At 46.4% G+C, this 15,277-nt stretch overlaps 3 protein-coding genes and 1 non-coding gene across 5 annotated transcripts in view; 2 read left to right on the top strand and 2 right to left on the bottom strand.

Annotated features, from left to right (window-relative positions):
- Positions 1–6,257, bottom strand: part of LOC122166554 (schlafen family member 5-like) — a 7,049-nt gene extending 792 nt beyond the window's left edge. The window contains exons 1-6 of the mRNA XM_042830400.1: positions 6,041–6,257; positions 4,743–4,903; positions 3,372–4,462; positions 2,806–2,934; positions 1,384–2,107; positions 4–1,093 (exon numbers count right to left, since the gene is read on the bottom strand). Coding sequence (XP_042686334.1) covers positions 4–1,093; positions 1,384–2,107; positions 2,806–2,934; positions 3,372–4,462; positions 4,743–4,786 — 3,078 coding nt within the window. The 5' untranslated portion in view covers positions 4,787–4,903; positions 6,041–6,257. The remainder of the gene's footprint in view (positions 1–3; positions 1,094–1,383; positions 2,108–2,805; positions 2,935–3,371; positions 4,463–4,742; positions 4,904–6,040) is intronic.
- Positions 6,258–6,398: 141 nt separating this feature from the next.
- Positions 6,399–6,496, top strand: LOC122166609. The gene has a single exon (XR_006170845.1). It is a non-coding gene; the product is annotated as a Z30 small nucleolar RNA (small nucleolar RNA).
- Positions 6,497–8,591: 2,095 nt separating this feature from the next.
- On the bottom strand, positions 8,592–10,991 carry PEX12 (peroxisomal biogenesis factor 12). Its single transcript, XM_042829950.1, has 3 exons — positions 10,851–10,991; positions 10,012–10,556; positions 8,592–9,426 (listed from the first exon to the last, which is right to left on the bottom strand). Exons 1-3 carry the CDS (start codon positions 10,974–10,976, stop codon positions 9,027–9,029), a joined length of 1,071 nt encoding a protein of 356 aa, XP_042685884.1. The 5' UTR covers positions 10,977–10,991; the 3' UTR covers positions 8,592–9,026.
- An 89-nt stretch (positions 10,992–11,080) lies between these two features.
- The window catches only part of AP2B1 (adaptor related protein complex 2 subunit beta 1), a 64,569-nt gene continuing 60,372 nt past the window's right edge, over positions 11,081–15,277 (top strand). Inside the window, exons 1-2 of one of the 2 annotated variants that reach the window (XM_042829948.1) lie at positions 11,081–11,225; positions 13,877–13,934. In XM_042829948.1, the coding sequence (XP_042685882.1) occupies positions 13,898–13,934 (37 nt within the window). In that variant the 5' untranslated portion in view covers positions 11,081–11,225; positions 13,877–13,897. The remainder of the gene's footprint in view (positions 11,226–13,876; positions 13,935–15,277) is intronic. The other variant, XM_042829949.1, reaches the window with a different exon arrangement.

Consider the following 15,277-nt stretch of genomic DNA (forward strand, 5'->3'; position numbering starts at 1 on the left):
TACAGTCTTCTTGTAATTCCTTACAGTCTTCTTGTACTTCCTTACAGACTTATTGTACTTCCTTACAGTCTTGTGCCAAAGGTGCCAAAGGTTGAATAAAAAAAAGCAAAAAGTTCTGAATTGCCAATGTCTCCAGATTTGTATGCAAGCAGTACTACTGGTACTACAGTGAGCTTTTTCTGTGTACCTAAGAAAGTACTTCCTCAGGAACATATCAAAGATAACTAAGATTAAGATTACAATTTTGGGTTCCCGAGCTATCCAGTAGATTTCCATCAGAGCAGTACTACAGTGAGCTTTTTCATCGTACCAATGGTCATATAACAAGTGCATGTTTAAATTAGCCCTGGATGCTACAGATACTAATATATTATTTAAAACCTCATGATGGTAGGGCAGGGGACAAGGAATAATAGCAAACACAATCTTTCTTTCTAAGCCAGCGAAACGACGGAAGCTGTCTAGAACGGTGCACTCCTCAGGCCCTTCACCCATTTGTCTTGGTAATATTTTTGATTTCCTCAATGCTTCTCTCAGTATTTCACTGTACATCATTACTACGTCAGAGTTGTAGCACAGAATAGCTATATCTTTCTCAGAGTAACCACTTCTAAGATAATGATGACAATGCTTTGCCACATACTCCACTATTTCATAGCATTTTTTGTTACGTACTATTTCAAAGTTGCCTTGGACACCATGAGCACATGTGGCTGTACGTACCAACCTCCGTAAACGTGCTTGCAGATTACCGATGGCAGGATTCTCTACAATCTCTTCCATTATGTCCTTTAGCTTGTAATAGATACTGCTAGCATTACGAACCACCTTGTTTAGCATCTCCACAGGATCATGCTGTTTTGGTGGTGGAAGACCAGTGGAGAAGCAGTGAGTTGTCTGCAAGTAGTCCAAGAAAATCCACAGAAATCCAGGCTCAGAGTGCTCTGGTGAAGTCAAAGCCAATGCCTTTCCATACCAATCACCATCCTCATCTCGGAAATTCTGTGCTTCATCAATTATTATGTGCTTCACGTAACTATAATCGTTCTTCAAAAAGGTTACTCTTGTCACAGCTTGGCAGATGTTCTTCTTTCTACAGAAGAAATGCAAGTGGATTTAAAACAGTCTCTGTGCATGGTAAACTACAAGTTATACTCGATCAGAACAAAATAATGCCCGTGGTATTTTAATCACATTTATCAGTAGATATTAGGGATGTCAAGAGAAAAAAAATGAACCTTACTAAAAATACATTCCAAACACACATTTTGAAAACTGCAATGGTGATGGACACCTGGCACACCAAATCTAACCAGTGCTCAGCTATTTCAAAAAGTGTTGGTCAAAGAACATATTGAAAAAATAACAGGAGTAAAGACTTACCTCACAAAATCTTTCAGAGGTTTGTTCTCACAAATGTAAAGAACCTCCTGTTGTTTGCATTTAAACATATTTCTTATTTTCTCTATGAGTTTGAGGGCCACAATAGTTTTTCCTGTTCCTGGTAGACCATAAACATACAGCTTCTTAGTTTTGTGGAGATTTTCTGACAGTAGCTGGAATTGTTCAATGGTCAAGAGGTTCAAAATCTCAAAGCCAACAGAGTCACTCAAGAAAGATTTGAAATTCAGCAAAACTATGATGAGAGAATGCAAGAGGTTTTTCAAGCTGACGCTGTCGATTGAGGTGTAGTTTTCAGGATACAGTTTTTGAACATTCAGATCCCATTCTTCTCTATAGTTAGAGCTGGGAGGCAAAGTCAGTAGCTTTGGTATTACACAAAATTTGTGAGTATAACCTCCAGTGTTGACTAATTTCTCCTTCAGCCTCCAGGCTGTGCGTCGTGAGTAGTGAAATAAACCCTCAGAGAGATGTTTACCTACTGTATAGAGGATAGGTGGCCTGCCGTTGGCTACGAGGAGAGCGTCACAGATTATGTCTTGGTTTTCTGACAGGCCAACCTCAACAGCCCAGCTTCTGGAAAATATCACAACTCTTTCAGAAACATCCTTCAACTGTTCATCCATTAAACTCTTCAGCCCCGGGTGCTCTTGGAAGAGATCTTTACTGAGTTTTTCTGGAGTATGTATTAGGCTGTGGGATTTCACTATCAATGCAGAGCACAAGAAATAGTTGGTGTTAATATAAAGTATAAAAATCCAGCCCTCTAAAATGACGCTGAGAAGATTCATACTGGTCGAAGACCACAAATACTGATCCTAGCTGCCTGAAAGCCCTTTTCATGTGTTTCTAGATTTATGGTTTTTTTTTAATGCTGAGTTATCTGATGATGCAGTATTTACATTTCCTACCCAGGTCACAGTTCTTTTACTAAAGATGCCAGCACAGGGCCACCTTATTCCTGCCATGCTTAGGTAAACCAGCCTAGCAGACAAATTAACAAACAGCTCAATAGAAAAGCCCCTGGACACTTGGCTGATCTTGCAGTGCCACAGAAATTCTGCTCTCTTCCAGGCCCTGTCTTTTTACATATTTTGGGCTGATTCCAAGTAACTTACCCTACTATCTTTCCCACTTCTCAGTAGACTGTGAAAAATTGGCACAGCCATGCTCTGTCCCCAGAGATGTTCAGCTAGCAGAGCTCCATCATATACACATGTTAATATCTGGGAGATATCAGTCCTTGGGGAAGGGGCACCAACCTTTGGACGCAGTGTTGCCATCAGATCTGCAAACCATTTCCATCTCCCTCACCTGTTTAAATACTTTCTTCAAACTCCTTGATCACATCCTTGGGATTCATCTTTAGACCTATCAGTCAGTGAAAGCAATGCGTATACCTACCTGGAAACAGTTGCTCACAGAGATCATCCAGGCTGTTAAGGCCCCGGTGTGAGTAAACTGACTTGGCACAGGGTGGCCCCCCTGTCACACTGAGCTCCAGCTTAAAGTTCTCAGAAAGTTGTGATAGATCTGGAAAAGAGAAATGAAAACATACTATAGCATGAGCTGTTGCTGCCCCTTAGTGCAAGGTGTACAAACCATCCTCATGCTGGTTTTAAACCTTTTATTCTTATTTAAAATAACAAATGTGATAAATAAAGAGAAGGAGTGGACAACAGCTGATTAGCAGTGAATAGACTCCAGTTACGGATCATAGAGTTATTCTTGGTCTTCTTATCTCTAACTACTGTTGTGATCTCTAGCTCTATTAGTGATATTCCTTTCATTGCCCAAGAACTGGCCAATGAACAATCTCTGTCTACACCTTTCTGCCTGCCAAGCTGGTAGCCACACTGGAGAAAGACCCTAAAAGGCAGGAGGACCAAGACAGTTTGGACCGAATCCAACCTACAGAAAACCAAAGGAAATACCAAAATCAGGAGTGGATTACTCTGAGTCTTATGGACCTGGATCAGCAGAGGTCATCCACGCAGCCCATTCATTTCCTTTCAGTCTCCTGATAGTGCCTCCGTCGAACAGCCATGACTGCGGATCTTCTGCAAACACTACACAAGTAAATGGTTCAACCTTCACAGCACAGACATAGCCATAGTGCTCTACAGCCTCATTATACACTTCGAAGATTTTGTATTCACACCTTATCTGATGTTCACATCCACTTTTGCAGAAATGGAAGGTGGTTAATTTTTCCTGATAAACATAATCAATTAGGTTTCTTAATTTTTTGAGGCCCTCATCATCACTTTTGAATCCCTGTACGACCCTGTTATCATCCACACCAATCCACAAATACCCGCCATGTGCATTTGCAAATCCAGAGATGTACTGAGGTAATATCTCTTTAACACGAGTGAAAAACTTTTCAGTGGAAAAATGCTTAAATTCTATGTTCCCTGACTCTGTGAAATTCAATGTCTCTCCACACTGCAGTTGGTCCCTATTAAACAATTCAGCAACAGTGTTATTTACAATATGCATGTCTTCATCAGCAGCTCCTGTGCTATATTCTGCCCTAGCTTTATTTTGCTTATCTTCAAGGAAAAGCAAAGCTTCAGCAGGGATCACGTGGGAAAGAGAAGCACCATTTCTTGTGTACAACCCAGTACTGAGGCTACAGATACGTGGCTTTGCAGAGCTAGAGATTGAGGATATCTTTTCGCTGTTCCATGTTTTAATAAAAATCAAAAGGTTGTTATCCTGCTGTTTAAAGTCCAGGTATTTTGTCGAATCCGGAAATAAAAGAAGAGAACGAAAAATGTCTTGTAAATCCAGCCCAATATCATCTCTCTGTAAGTCGTAGTTTTCATTTTCTATCTCTGCTTTTACCACACCTCCTCCACAGTTTAGCAAGGCACACACTGCAGAGGCAAGGATGTGTTTCTGATCTTGTTTCGAATTTTTCGGCATCTTTTTTCTTGCTTTCTCACCGAAGGTTATTTTTCCAACACACAAAACTAGTTCAGGGTACTGTGTTGCTTCATCAACCCACACCAGCGGCTGCGGCTGCAGCTGATGGTCCTCAAGAGCCATTTTGGGCCTGGAACAATTGTTAAAAAAAACTGCTTACCATTTATGTCAAAACATCGCACTTCCAGATGCTCCCCCCAAAAAAACATTACCTTAGCAGCAGCTACTCTCCAAACAGCAAATACAGAGATGAGAGATTAAACGAATTGTAATAATTTGTTCCCCCAAATGGGTCCCAACCTTTGGTTTCTGGGAGTTTTTGTGCTTCCTCCACGCCACCTCCCCTATTCTGAGTACAGCAGCCTGCAACAGCCCAGAGCAGCAGCACCCACTGCACAGCACTTACCTACCGCTTCCAAAACAGAGAGCGTGCCTGAAATCCACAGACCACCATCTCTCTCTTCCCTTACATCCAGTCTCAGCCTCCTCTCTGTTATCTGGAAGCCATTTCCCCTTGTCCCATCACACAGACTCTAAGAGCCCATCTCCTTTCTCACAGCCCCTTTAGATACTGGAAGAAATCACAAGCGAGCAACTGTTAGTTTAACTATTGTATCAAATCATGGTCAGACTTTTCCTTTAAAAGCACTTTCTGTTGAGCTGATGGGATGATTTGTATTTTTAGCTGTTGTTAGTTCCCTGTTTTTATTCACAGGAATACAGAAGCTCATCGCTCCCATTTCGAACGAAAAAGCCACTATGCCTCACAAGCTGGGCCCGCTCCTCAACCACGCAAGGCGGGAAAAGCTCGCACCAGCGCCTCGCCTTCCTATTGGCGAGCTCCTGAGTCAGTAGAACCGCGTGTTGCCATTGGATGGAGCCGGGGAGGGGGCGGGACGAAGTGGTGAGTTCTTGGCCGCGTCGCGTCTCGGTGAGCGGGGCGCTGAGGGGAGCAGGCCGGACTCTGAGGAGCGGGGGAAGGGCGGGCGGGCTGCAGAGGGGCGCGAGGCGTCGGTAGGCGATTGGGGACTCAGGGGATGGGACCAGGGCCTGGCTGGCAGGGATGAGTGCGTGGAGGAGATGGGTGGCTTGAGGAGGGGGTCGGGTTAAGATAGGCCTGGGGGCCCTTGGAGGGCTGCTGCCGGGTTCTGTGGCAGGGTTTTCCTCTGCCTGGTGCTGGGCCTTCCTGGCACCTCAGCTTATGGTTACTGTATCTTACATGCAAAGCGTGCTTTAGCCTCTTAGCTGTAACAGCAAGCACTGCTAAGGAGACAGAAAATGCTGCTCCTGTGGATGAGTAACACATAAGCCAGCTCCTTCTACCTGTTGCACTCCTGTGTGCGAGGTGGAGTTTTAAGTTTGAAACCAAGGGAGCAGCAGTAAAAGGCGCAGCAATAAAAGGGGTCTTTGTGTGCAGCAGGAGATACATGCTGGTTGAGCAGCAGTGTTCAGGAAGAAGAAATGGAGAGCTTTTCCTTCTCCATTTCTCATTCGGCTTTGTCACACATGCAGCTGAACGCACAATCTCTATGAAGCAGTGAAAGCCAGCACACTGATGGCACCAGGTACCACCTCTACAGCACTGCTCTGTCAGGGAGTTGAGTATAAATAACTTTGGGTTATTTATTTATTAAATAACAGTTATTTATTTGCGTTGAGTATAAGCAGGTAGACCTACAGTTATATACAGAAGGAAAAGTCAACTCACCCAGCTAGTGGAGGGGCTCTCTGGCTGTGCAGCACTCCTTCTCAAACAGCAGTCAAAGTCCAAAGGATATTCTCCTTTCTCTAGCTAGCTCCAATATGTGCTACTTCTGGGTCCACCCTTCCATTTATGGGGGGAGCACATACGTGGGGAGATGTAATTTGTGCTTCCTGTGTCAGCCACAACCCCTTCCTTAGGTCTTCAGTCCAGCCTTGGACTGACATGGTGGTGTTTTGTTTTTGTTTGTTTTTCTTTCTTTCTTCTTTTCTAGAAGCAAACAAGCATCTGGAACTAGAACTTTTTCTGTGCTATTTTCTGATCTGGGAGCAGATTTCTCGTTGAATGGAAACAGATTTGCTCAAAGCAATGATGAGTGAAGTATTCTCTGAACTGGTATTGCTGAGACTTTTAGTCTTTGCTCTGACCAGGGCATGATCACGTAATCTTCTCTCTGAGCTTATTTAGGCTAAACTCTTCTAGAGCAAACAACTTTGCTGCTGCTTGAAATCCAAAAAAATAGGAAAAAAAATCATAGGTTTTTTTTTTTTTAGCAGTAGAAAAAATACTGATTTGAAAACTGGGTTGTGCAAATAGCTGTTTGGGTTTGTGTATCTTGCTGCAATATCATTTAGTACAGAGCTTGCAGTGAGAGAGGTTTCTTGGCTTTTCTCCTACGTGTGGCCTGGCTTTCGGACCTCCAGGTGCTACAGCCTCTGTATCCTCTGCACTTGTAAATGCAATGTAGACTCTGTAAAATGGAGTTTGACACTTTTTCTGGTAAAGCACTCATCAGCAGTTGTTATCATCTAGTGATTGTTAGCACTAATGCAGCGAAACAGCATTTCTAGTTGTGAGCTCTGTTGTCAGGAGTGGCTCTGGTGCTCTGCTCTCATGCTGTCTGTTGGGTGTGAGATGGAGAGGAGCAGGTGAAGAAGTCATTCAGCTGCTTCTCTTCTGGTAGGGCTGAGGATGCTGCAGGTATTATTGTTAATGCAGCTATTAGAGAAAGAATATGCCTAATGTAGGATTCCCCTGGGCTGTTCATTGGAGATGGTTTTTATTACGTGTTGATTTTCAGAAAGATAATTATAATGTTGATTATCAGAAAGATAATTGAAACCTGACAAAGTTTCAAATGACTTCTCTGATGTCATGAGACCCCTCTAAAAGATTACCTGGGTTCTTAGGTACCTATTGAGGTACCCAGAAAAAGTGACACTCAGAATGCCTGGTAGGTGCTGAGGGGGTTTTAATTTCTATTTTTGAAAACACTTTTTGTAACTTTTCACTGACGCCTGATTCAGTGGTTAGGAATTAGTGATGGGCTGTACTGGTCTGAATCCATGGGACTGCAGAGGGATGAAGTGCAGCCCTTTCAGGGAGGAGAAGAGGCTGAGCTAATCAAACAAGTACAAGAAAAGATATGGGGCCACTGTAATGCAGTTTTTTATTCTCTTCCAGGTTTTGGTGCCAGCTTTATGTTCGTTTCTCTCTGCTTGTGGAAAAGGAAGCTTCTATGGGGGATGTATCCAGGAGTACAGTTACAGTGATTCCCTTCTGAGGACAAATCACGTTGTTTCTGATGAGGAAGAATGGAAGGCAACTCAATTGTTAGTGCTTTTTTTTTTTCTTTCTTTGTCTGGATTTGCTCAGAACGTGGCTTAGCTTTGCTGGGTGTTCTAAAAAAGATTTGCAAAGTCAAATTCTGACAACGACGTGCTGTGCAACTCCAGTGTCGCTGCTAATGTTGATGTAATTGTATTAATAATACCATGCACTGAGGATACTTTGGTTGTGACCATAGACCTCAGTTAATATGTAAACTCCAAGGTTGGTTTAATAAAGCTGGTGGTCCTTTACAAATAGATTTCTCGTCTGTCGTTAGACCTTATGGCAATTACAACACAGTGGAAAAGCAGATAAATGTAATATTTATGTAATTCTCGTTAGTTTCACAGCTTTGTTTTAAAGCAAGAAACCTGAACAGATATTAATTTGTCTGTTAAGGACAGGCCAGTCAGAAGCAGTCAAAGTCAGGTTGGTATTCTTCAGCAACCTGCAGGATTGTTAAACATCTACCAGGTAACTGCTAGCCTGTCACTGCTGTGGGCTTAATGCCCGTTAGTCAGATAGGCATTAAAGAGCTGTTTAACATTCAGAAGAGTAATTAGAGCTGTTCAGACCTGGGAGGCTCACATGTGGGTGATTCTGTGCAGGAAGGATGGTACAGAATTTGCCCACGTAATTTGTGCAGCAAGTTTTGCTTCACGTCACAGAATCACAGAATGGCCCGGGTTGGAAGGGACCTCAAGGATCATGAATCTCCAACGCCCCACCATGGGCAGGGCCACCAACCTCCCATTTAATACCAGACCAGGCTGCCCAGGGCCCCCACTAACCTGGCCTTGAACACCTCCAGGGACAGGGCATCCAAAAATGTCTTAAAACGTCAAAGTAATAGTTAATTCAAACCTAGGCATTAAAGATTCCCAGCACATGAAACACTTATCTTGTACCCACACCCCTCATCTGCAAAGATGAACTGCCAGCAAGCTTTTTCCAATCGTCAAAAATTTATTTGGATTCTCGATCAAGAAAGAATTTTGCTTTATAAAAGCAGGTAACAACAGAATCAGAGACTTATTTAACAACTAATTAATTGGCACAGCTGCTGCTTTAAGTTGGTTTGTCATTTCTCTCCCTTGTGGAGAAAAGGTATCTTCCCTCTTCTATCCCTGCTTACATTTCAACTCTTATTTCTATAAAGAGTCAGAGGTTTTAATTTAGAACCGTTGGTGGGAATGAAGGACGTCATTCAGAGGTGCTTAGGAGCAGACCTCCACGAGCAGCTCGAACCTTGAGCCCCTTTCATCGTTACTTTCTCCCCTTTGAGGGAGTCACAGAGCGGCGTCCAGCTGCCCGCAGTGCAGCACCGCCCTGAACGCCCAGCCGCTGTCCTCAGAGATCTCTGAAGCGCAGCGCAGCTCTTTCAGCTCTCAGGAGAGTACAGTTTGACGAGGTGCTGGAGCTCCGTGGCGTAGCCAGTGACTGGGCAGCGCTGGTGAGTCTTCACATAATTATACACACAACGGTAGCAAAACACAAAGCCGGACGTGGACAGCGCTGTGGCGTTGACTCGGGCTTTGCGGCACAGAGGGCACACTGTCTTCAGTTTGGGTAAGAGAGCTGAGCCCACCCCCTGGTCGAGATGCACAGGGGGTGGAGGAGTAGGGAGCGCTGTCAGAGATTTGATAGTTTCTTGGTTTTCAGAGGAGTACCACCAGTCCAGGAACTGCAGGAAGAACACGCATACAGACAGGCCGGTGGACAGCGAGAAGGCGATGCCACCCAAAGCCTTCCTCACTGCTGACTGCACTTGTGTTTTAATGCTGCAGGAGGGAGAGAAGAAACGGAGAAGTAATTAGCACTGTGCATTAGTGCATCTGCAAACTAACAGAGCTGGGGAGAAAAGCACTGCTTTATGCAGCTTAACACTAAGCGGTGACATCAGGGCGTCTGGTGTTGGTAACAAAGTATCTGCTAGGATGTTTTTCTCAGATCTTTGTACACTAAGAAAGCTTCAGGTCCTGCGCCAACTAAATTAGAAGAGTTTGGATTGAAGGGGCTGGGACCACAGATCGTTTCACTCACGGATCACTGTTTTACAGAACATCAAGCATCCATTTGTCTTAGTTGCAGCTCACAGAAATCTAGTAGCTCAGTTTCCATCCTTTTAGCAGAATTGCTGCAGTCAACTTTCCTTGTTAGAAACATGTAGGTAACAACAGAACAGGATGGAGGTTGGAATGTAAAAAAAAAACAAAACAATTTCATTACCACTAAGTCCTGTGAAGCTAATCCCTGCTACCTGTTTCCATATTTTCACTACTTATATTCCTTCTGGAGCATGTTTTGAGAGAAGGAAGCTTAATCTTGAAGGTCAGTAACACTCTGGAATGCAACTGCTGACATACCTGTGTGTTTGACTCGAGGCTGCTACAGGCAGTTTCTTCTCCAGGGCCTGGATATCCTCTGCAGTCAGTCTCACCAGGCGAACGCCAGCCAGTCGCAGCAAGGGGGAATGATGCTGAGCCTTCCCGAGGATGTAGCACAACTGCTGGATCAGAAACCAGCCCTCCCAGGCCATGTTTACAAAGGGGTAGGCGGCTAGAAAGGCTCGGTAAAAACGCTTCCAGGAGGATGATGGAGGATGGATGGAGTACTCATCCTCTTCCCTAAGGCTGGACACAAGCTTCTCTAGCTTTCCTTTTAGGTAAGGAACGAGAATCAGCAACAGGAGAGACTTCCAGTGCTGCTGCTTCGGCAGGCCAGCAGTGGCCAAAGGTTGCTGTTTGCAATCTCCTGTCGGTATCCTCTTTAAGCTATAAAAGTTCTCAGAAAAGGAGGCACTGCACCTGGCCAGGTAGTGCTGCTGGAGCAGAAAATCCAGAAGGACGTAGATCTCATCGAACCTGCGCCAGAGGAGGCCGTACCGGCCTGGATTAGACTCAGCAAGCACCTGCAATGAAAGAGACACAGCAGGGATGGATCTGGTTGTGCTGTGAGTTACGCCAAACTGCTCTGGTAGCTTATGAGAATCACAGAATCACTAAGGTTGTAAGAGGCATTTCAGGTCCCCAAGTCCAACCCCAGCCCACCGTGCCCACTGACCACAGCCCGCAGTGCCACATCTCCCTGGTTCTGGAACACCTGCAGGGTCGGACTCCCCCAAGGGTGGGCAGCTGTGCTGAGAGGCAGCGGAGGTGAGGCCCGGTGGGTTTCCTGCCCTGAGCTCCCTCCTTCAAGCCCTTACCTTGACCAGGTGCAGCAGGGCGGGCTTCACGGCCGCCATCAGGCTGTCCTGAGCCACCGCCTCGAAGATGGAGGGCCGGTCATCACCGGCCGCCTCGGCCGTCAGGTGGGCGCCCAGCTCCGCCATGCCGCTCGCCCCGCTCCGCCGCAAGGGGGAGCTGCGACTCCTACTCCGTTGCGGAAGCCGAGCGGGCGGCGCTCCGCCTCCTTCCCTCGCCCTTCTATGGTGGAGGGGCGCGGCCGCTCTAGGCGGGGGGAGTTTTCTTCTCGCTCCTCGCGAGTCCTCCTGGCTGCTCCCTTCGCTTCCGGTTCCGGTTCTGCCACCGCCCCCGCCCCTGCCCCGCAGCGGTGTCTCCGTCCGTTCGTCCGTCCCAGCGTGAGTGGTGCCGGGACGTGGGGAGAGGCTGGAGGGGGTACTGGGAGGAGTTGGGAATTGGGAGGCAGCGGTGAGGCCCTGGGAAGGGGGTTGGGGAGAGGGCGAGAGGCACTGGTGAGGTGCTGGGAGGGGATGTGAGAACCGGGTTCTGGGTTAAGGTACTGGGTTGGGGGAGTGATCGCTGGTGGGGTGCTGGGGGCAGCTGGGAGCAGATGAGGGTGTTACTGGTGGGGTACTGGGAGTGCGTGGGGGCACTGATGAGACACTGGAAAGGGGTTTGGGGAGAGGCCGGGGGCGCTGGAGGGATGCTGGGAGGGCGTGTTTGGATGGAGTGGGGAGGAAATGTTGGGAGGTGTTACTAGGAGGGAGTGGTGGCACTGGGAGACACTGGGATTGGGTTGTGATCACAGGTGGGGCACTGGGAGCAGGTGAGGGTCACAGCAGAGCTGGGCAGGAGGCCTGGGAGGCTAAGGTACTGCGAGGGACCTTGAAGGGACTGATGAGTCCTGGGGGCACTTGGCAGGGGTCGAGGCTGTGGAACTGGGAAGGAAGCAGGAATGGGAATTAGCAGAGAGAACTACTGGGAGGTCTAGGGCTGCTCCTGCAGCTGGAGGACATTGGGAGAGCCGTGGGAGGTGCTGGGTGTGAGGACTGGGTTCCTGCTGCCCACAGAGATTGGTGCCAGATGGGCAGAGTGCTCAGTCAGTGCTGCCCCTGTGCTGCCGGTTTGTTTTTCACTGGTCTGTCATGTTTAAATGTCGCACTGGTGTGTGCAGCATTAAGCATTGCCAGAACTTCTGGAGAAGTTCCTCTGTGTCTCTTCTTGTTGGCGCAGGGGTAGGAACAGGGGCCTCTTGCAGCTCAAACACCTTGTAGCTGTTTCTGCTTTAGCAGATGGCGGTTGGACATGGATCTAGTAAGGAAAGGGTGACCAGCTTTAGATTTTCCCTAAAAATACATTGCTATTTGTGACATTGTTGTACGTTCTTTAGTCTTTCCAGATTTAGGTTTGTGTACAAGGAGCTGGCATTTTCTTGAGTTATTTAAAAACATGGCTATTTGTAATGCTGGGCTGTTTTGATTTGGCCTTCAGCTGAGATTTGCTGTAAACCATGTGGAGTTGCCTTGGTATATGAGACAGACTCAGCACTGCTAGCAAGCTGTCTCTTAACAACGTGTGAAGCAGCTCTGCCGTAGATGAGGCACAAAATCTGTGTTCTCTGCTGTAAGAGAGCTGTTTTTCTTGAGCGTGGCAGTTTGCTGCTTATTGAGCTGAGTCTGATTTCTGTCTGTTTGAACGGAGGTGGTGAAGGCAGGTGATGAAGGCAGGTGCTGTGCTTGGCCTTATCTGGGCCCGAGTGGTTTTGTCATTCTTCGTGTTACCAAATGTGATCTGAGGTCAGAAAAAAAAACAGCTGAATGTCCTGCTTTGGGATTTAAAGGTCAGTATCAAAATCCAGTGAGGGTTTTTTCCTGTGTGTAGCTTTATATAACTGGGATGATGTATGTGGTGGTGGTGTGTTGGTTTTTTTTCTCCTCCTGGATTTTCTCTATAATCTGCTCTTTTGATCACTGTTAAGGCAACGTTGGACCAGCTCAGCTGAGAGATGTGCCCCAGGTTGACAGATCCACATATAATGCAACCAAGAACAGCATGGTGATGCTCAGTGCATTCTGTGTGGCATCCTGCCAAGTGCCCTTGTAGAGGAAAAACACTTAAGTGCTCTTTAGAGTTGGGCTGCAGTCACAGGGACTGTGTCAGCAACAGGGTTGCTGAGCCTGGGCTGGGTTTGTGGTTACAAGAGGTATCGAGATGGGGCAGCAGGTTGTTTATCTGCTTGGACGAGGTAATGACTGCTCTGCCTCACTGTGCTGTGTGGCATGTTAAGGGTGATGGCCGTTGTGGGTGGGGAAAAAAGAAGATGCTGGTGGTGATGGGATTGGTTAACGGATGAGGAAGGAAAGTGTTAAGAAACAGCGAGCTGGTTGCAGGGCTGGGCAGGGTCTTGGGCTTGTCCTGGTGCTGAGCCAGCACTATGTGAACACTATGGAAGCAGACAGGCTGTGTTTAGGAGAAAAATTACTTGCTGGCTTTGCTGGTCACATTTAAGGTCATAGAGGTACATTTAAGAGGAGAGGAATTGAACAATAGGTAGAAAAGGATGGGGGGTGAATAGGAGAAAGCATGTTTTGGTTGTTTCTAGGGTCATGGATTCTTAGCACCCATGCAGACTGTTTCATCAAAAACAGTAGATCTGCCCACTCCTCTGCTTGTTTGTCAGCCTGTACTTGAGAACTGTTTGAGCCGTGTTTGTCCCAGAGCTGGCAATTGCAGGAATGAAATGATGGATCTGCACATATGTTTGGGCGATCCCTGTAATGTAACGTATTGCTAATTTGGTTCTGAGGAGCAGGGAAGTGCTGGTGGGACCGCTCTCTGTGAAGCACTTGCTGGCCCAGCAGCATTTTTAAGTCTGGTTCACAGACATGCACAGCACTGAAATAATAGCCTCACATGAGTGTCAGAGGTGGGAGATCTTGGCAGAGAAAGATAACAATTTCAAGCTTGAGAGAGCTGGAAGGTAGAGGCTTTTCTTTTCAGCCTGTTGTCAGCTCCCCGTCCTGTCTGATTCTTATATTATTCTTTTCAGGTGTCTTAAGGAACTGGAGCCATGACGGACTCCAAATACTTCACGACCAATAAAAAAGGTTGGTGTTATGTGGGCATGGTGGATTGGAGGTGGCGGGGGGCTGCTTTTATATGGCTTTTTTAACTGCATGCAGAAGAACTCGTGCTTTTCCTTTAGCTCTGTCCCTGTTTCCCATCTTAATCGTCCAGGGAAAAACTTCAGAAGTAGGTCACATGGTGACAAAAGACAAAACTGATGTAAGAGACAGATCTGTAGTGTGTTAACTGACCCATATTGATGCTTTTTTGAGCACCAGAGAATGACACGTTAGGATTTGAGTGCAGTTATGATCAAAACCAATGATTTAGTTATGTGCTAACAAGTTCAGGACTGAGGATGGTTGCTCAGTTGGGCATCACAGGATTATGGTGATTGAGAAAGATTAATATTTAACATGGGTGCATACTTCTCTGCCTTAAGCTGACACAAAGGTAATGGGGTTTCCCACTGCTGCATCCTCCAAACCTGCAGTGAAATACATCTGTTTTCCATGTGCTGCTTTTGACGTTCCCTTGGCTTTACCCTATGTGCTGTGGTCACCTCTCCTCAGGAGAAACAGCAGCAGCTGAAGGCTGTGGCTGTTTTACCCATTTACCTCTTGCTTTGCTGGAACAACCCCAGACAGATTTCTTTTTTTCCCTGAACTAGTTCTCAAACAAAGCACTGTTTATCCTAGCTCTTGCTGGCTGTGATTTAAGCCTGATGTTGCTCATCGCCTCTCCCGGAGATGTAGAAAATGGTTCATATCAATCTCTCCTTTTCAGGATGGCTGAATGTTTCTAATGAATGCTTGCCAGTGAAAAATCGACAGCGTCGATCTATTTATGAGCTCGTTCTGAAGCTTAATGAAACATAAATTAAGCAAATGCAGTTTGCTCCTTTGTGAGGAGCAGCTCTGCCTGTAAGTTCAGTCCTAAAGTGTCAGCCAAGTGTGTCTGAGATGGCTGCAGGAGGCCAAGCTGTACCGAGCTGTGGTGAGCGAGCTGCTGCTGGCTGAGCACCGCTTGGGGCATCAGCTGTGTGAGCCATGCCCACTTTGCTTCCTTGGACTGGAGGCAGTGGTCACTGCACTGTTCTTCAGAGCGGGAAGCTCTTTTCTTCTTGAAGTCCGTGTTAGTCATCTTCTCAATGGAAACTGCTGCTCTGACAAAGTGGTATCAGTGGGTAAGAATTGAGAGTTAGGGGACAGGATGTGTTTTATCGAAGACGTTTTGGTGTTTGTAAGGAGGGTGTCCTTCTCAGCCTTTGGTTTCTGGTGTCATGCTGCTCCTTCCTGGGGAGTTGTCTGTCACCAAGGAGCCTTATCCCTCCCGCAGCTCTTGCTGTGTCTGGAGGAGGCCTGATAAGCTCCTTCTGTACTTT

This window comes from Centrocercus urophasianus, unplaced genomic scaffold (genome assembly GCF_019232065.1).
Source record: "Centrocercus urophasianus isolate 14NV4802_14NV808 unplaced genomic scaffold, USGS_Curo_1.0 seq_33, whole genome shotgun sequence".
Classification (NCBI taxonomy): domain Eukaryota; kingdom Metazoa; phylum Chordata; class Aves; order Galliformes; family Phasianidae; genus Centrocercus; species Centrocercus urophasianus.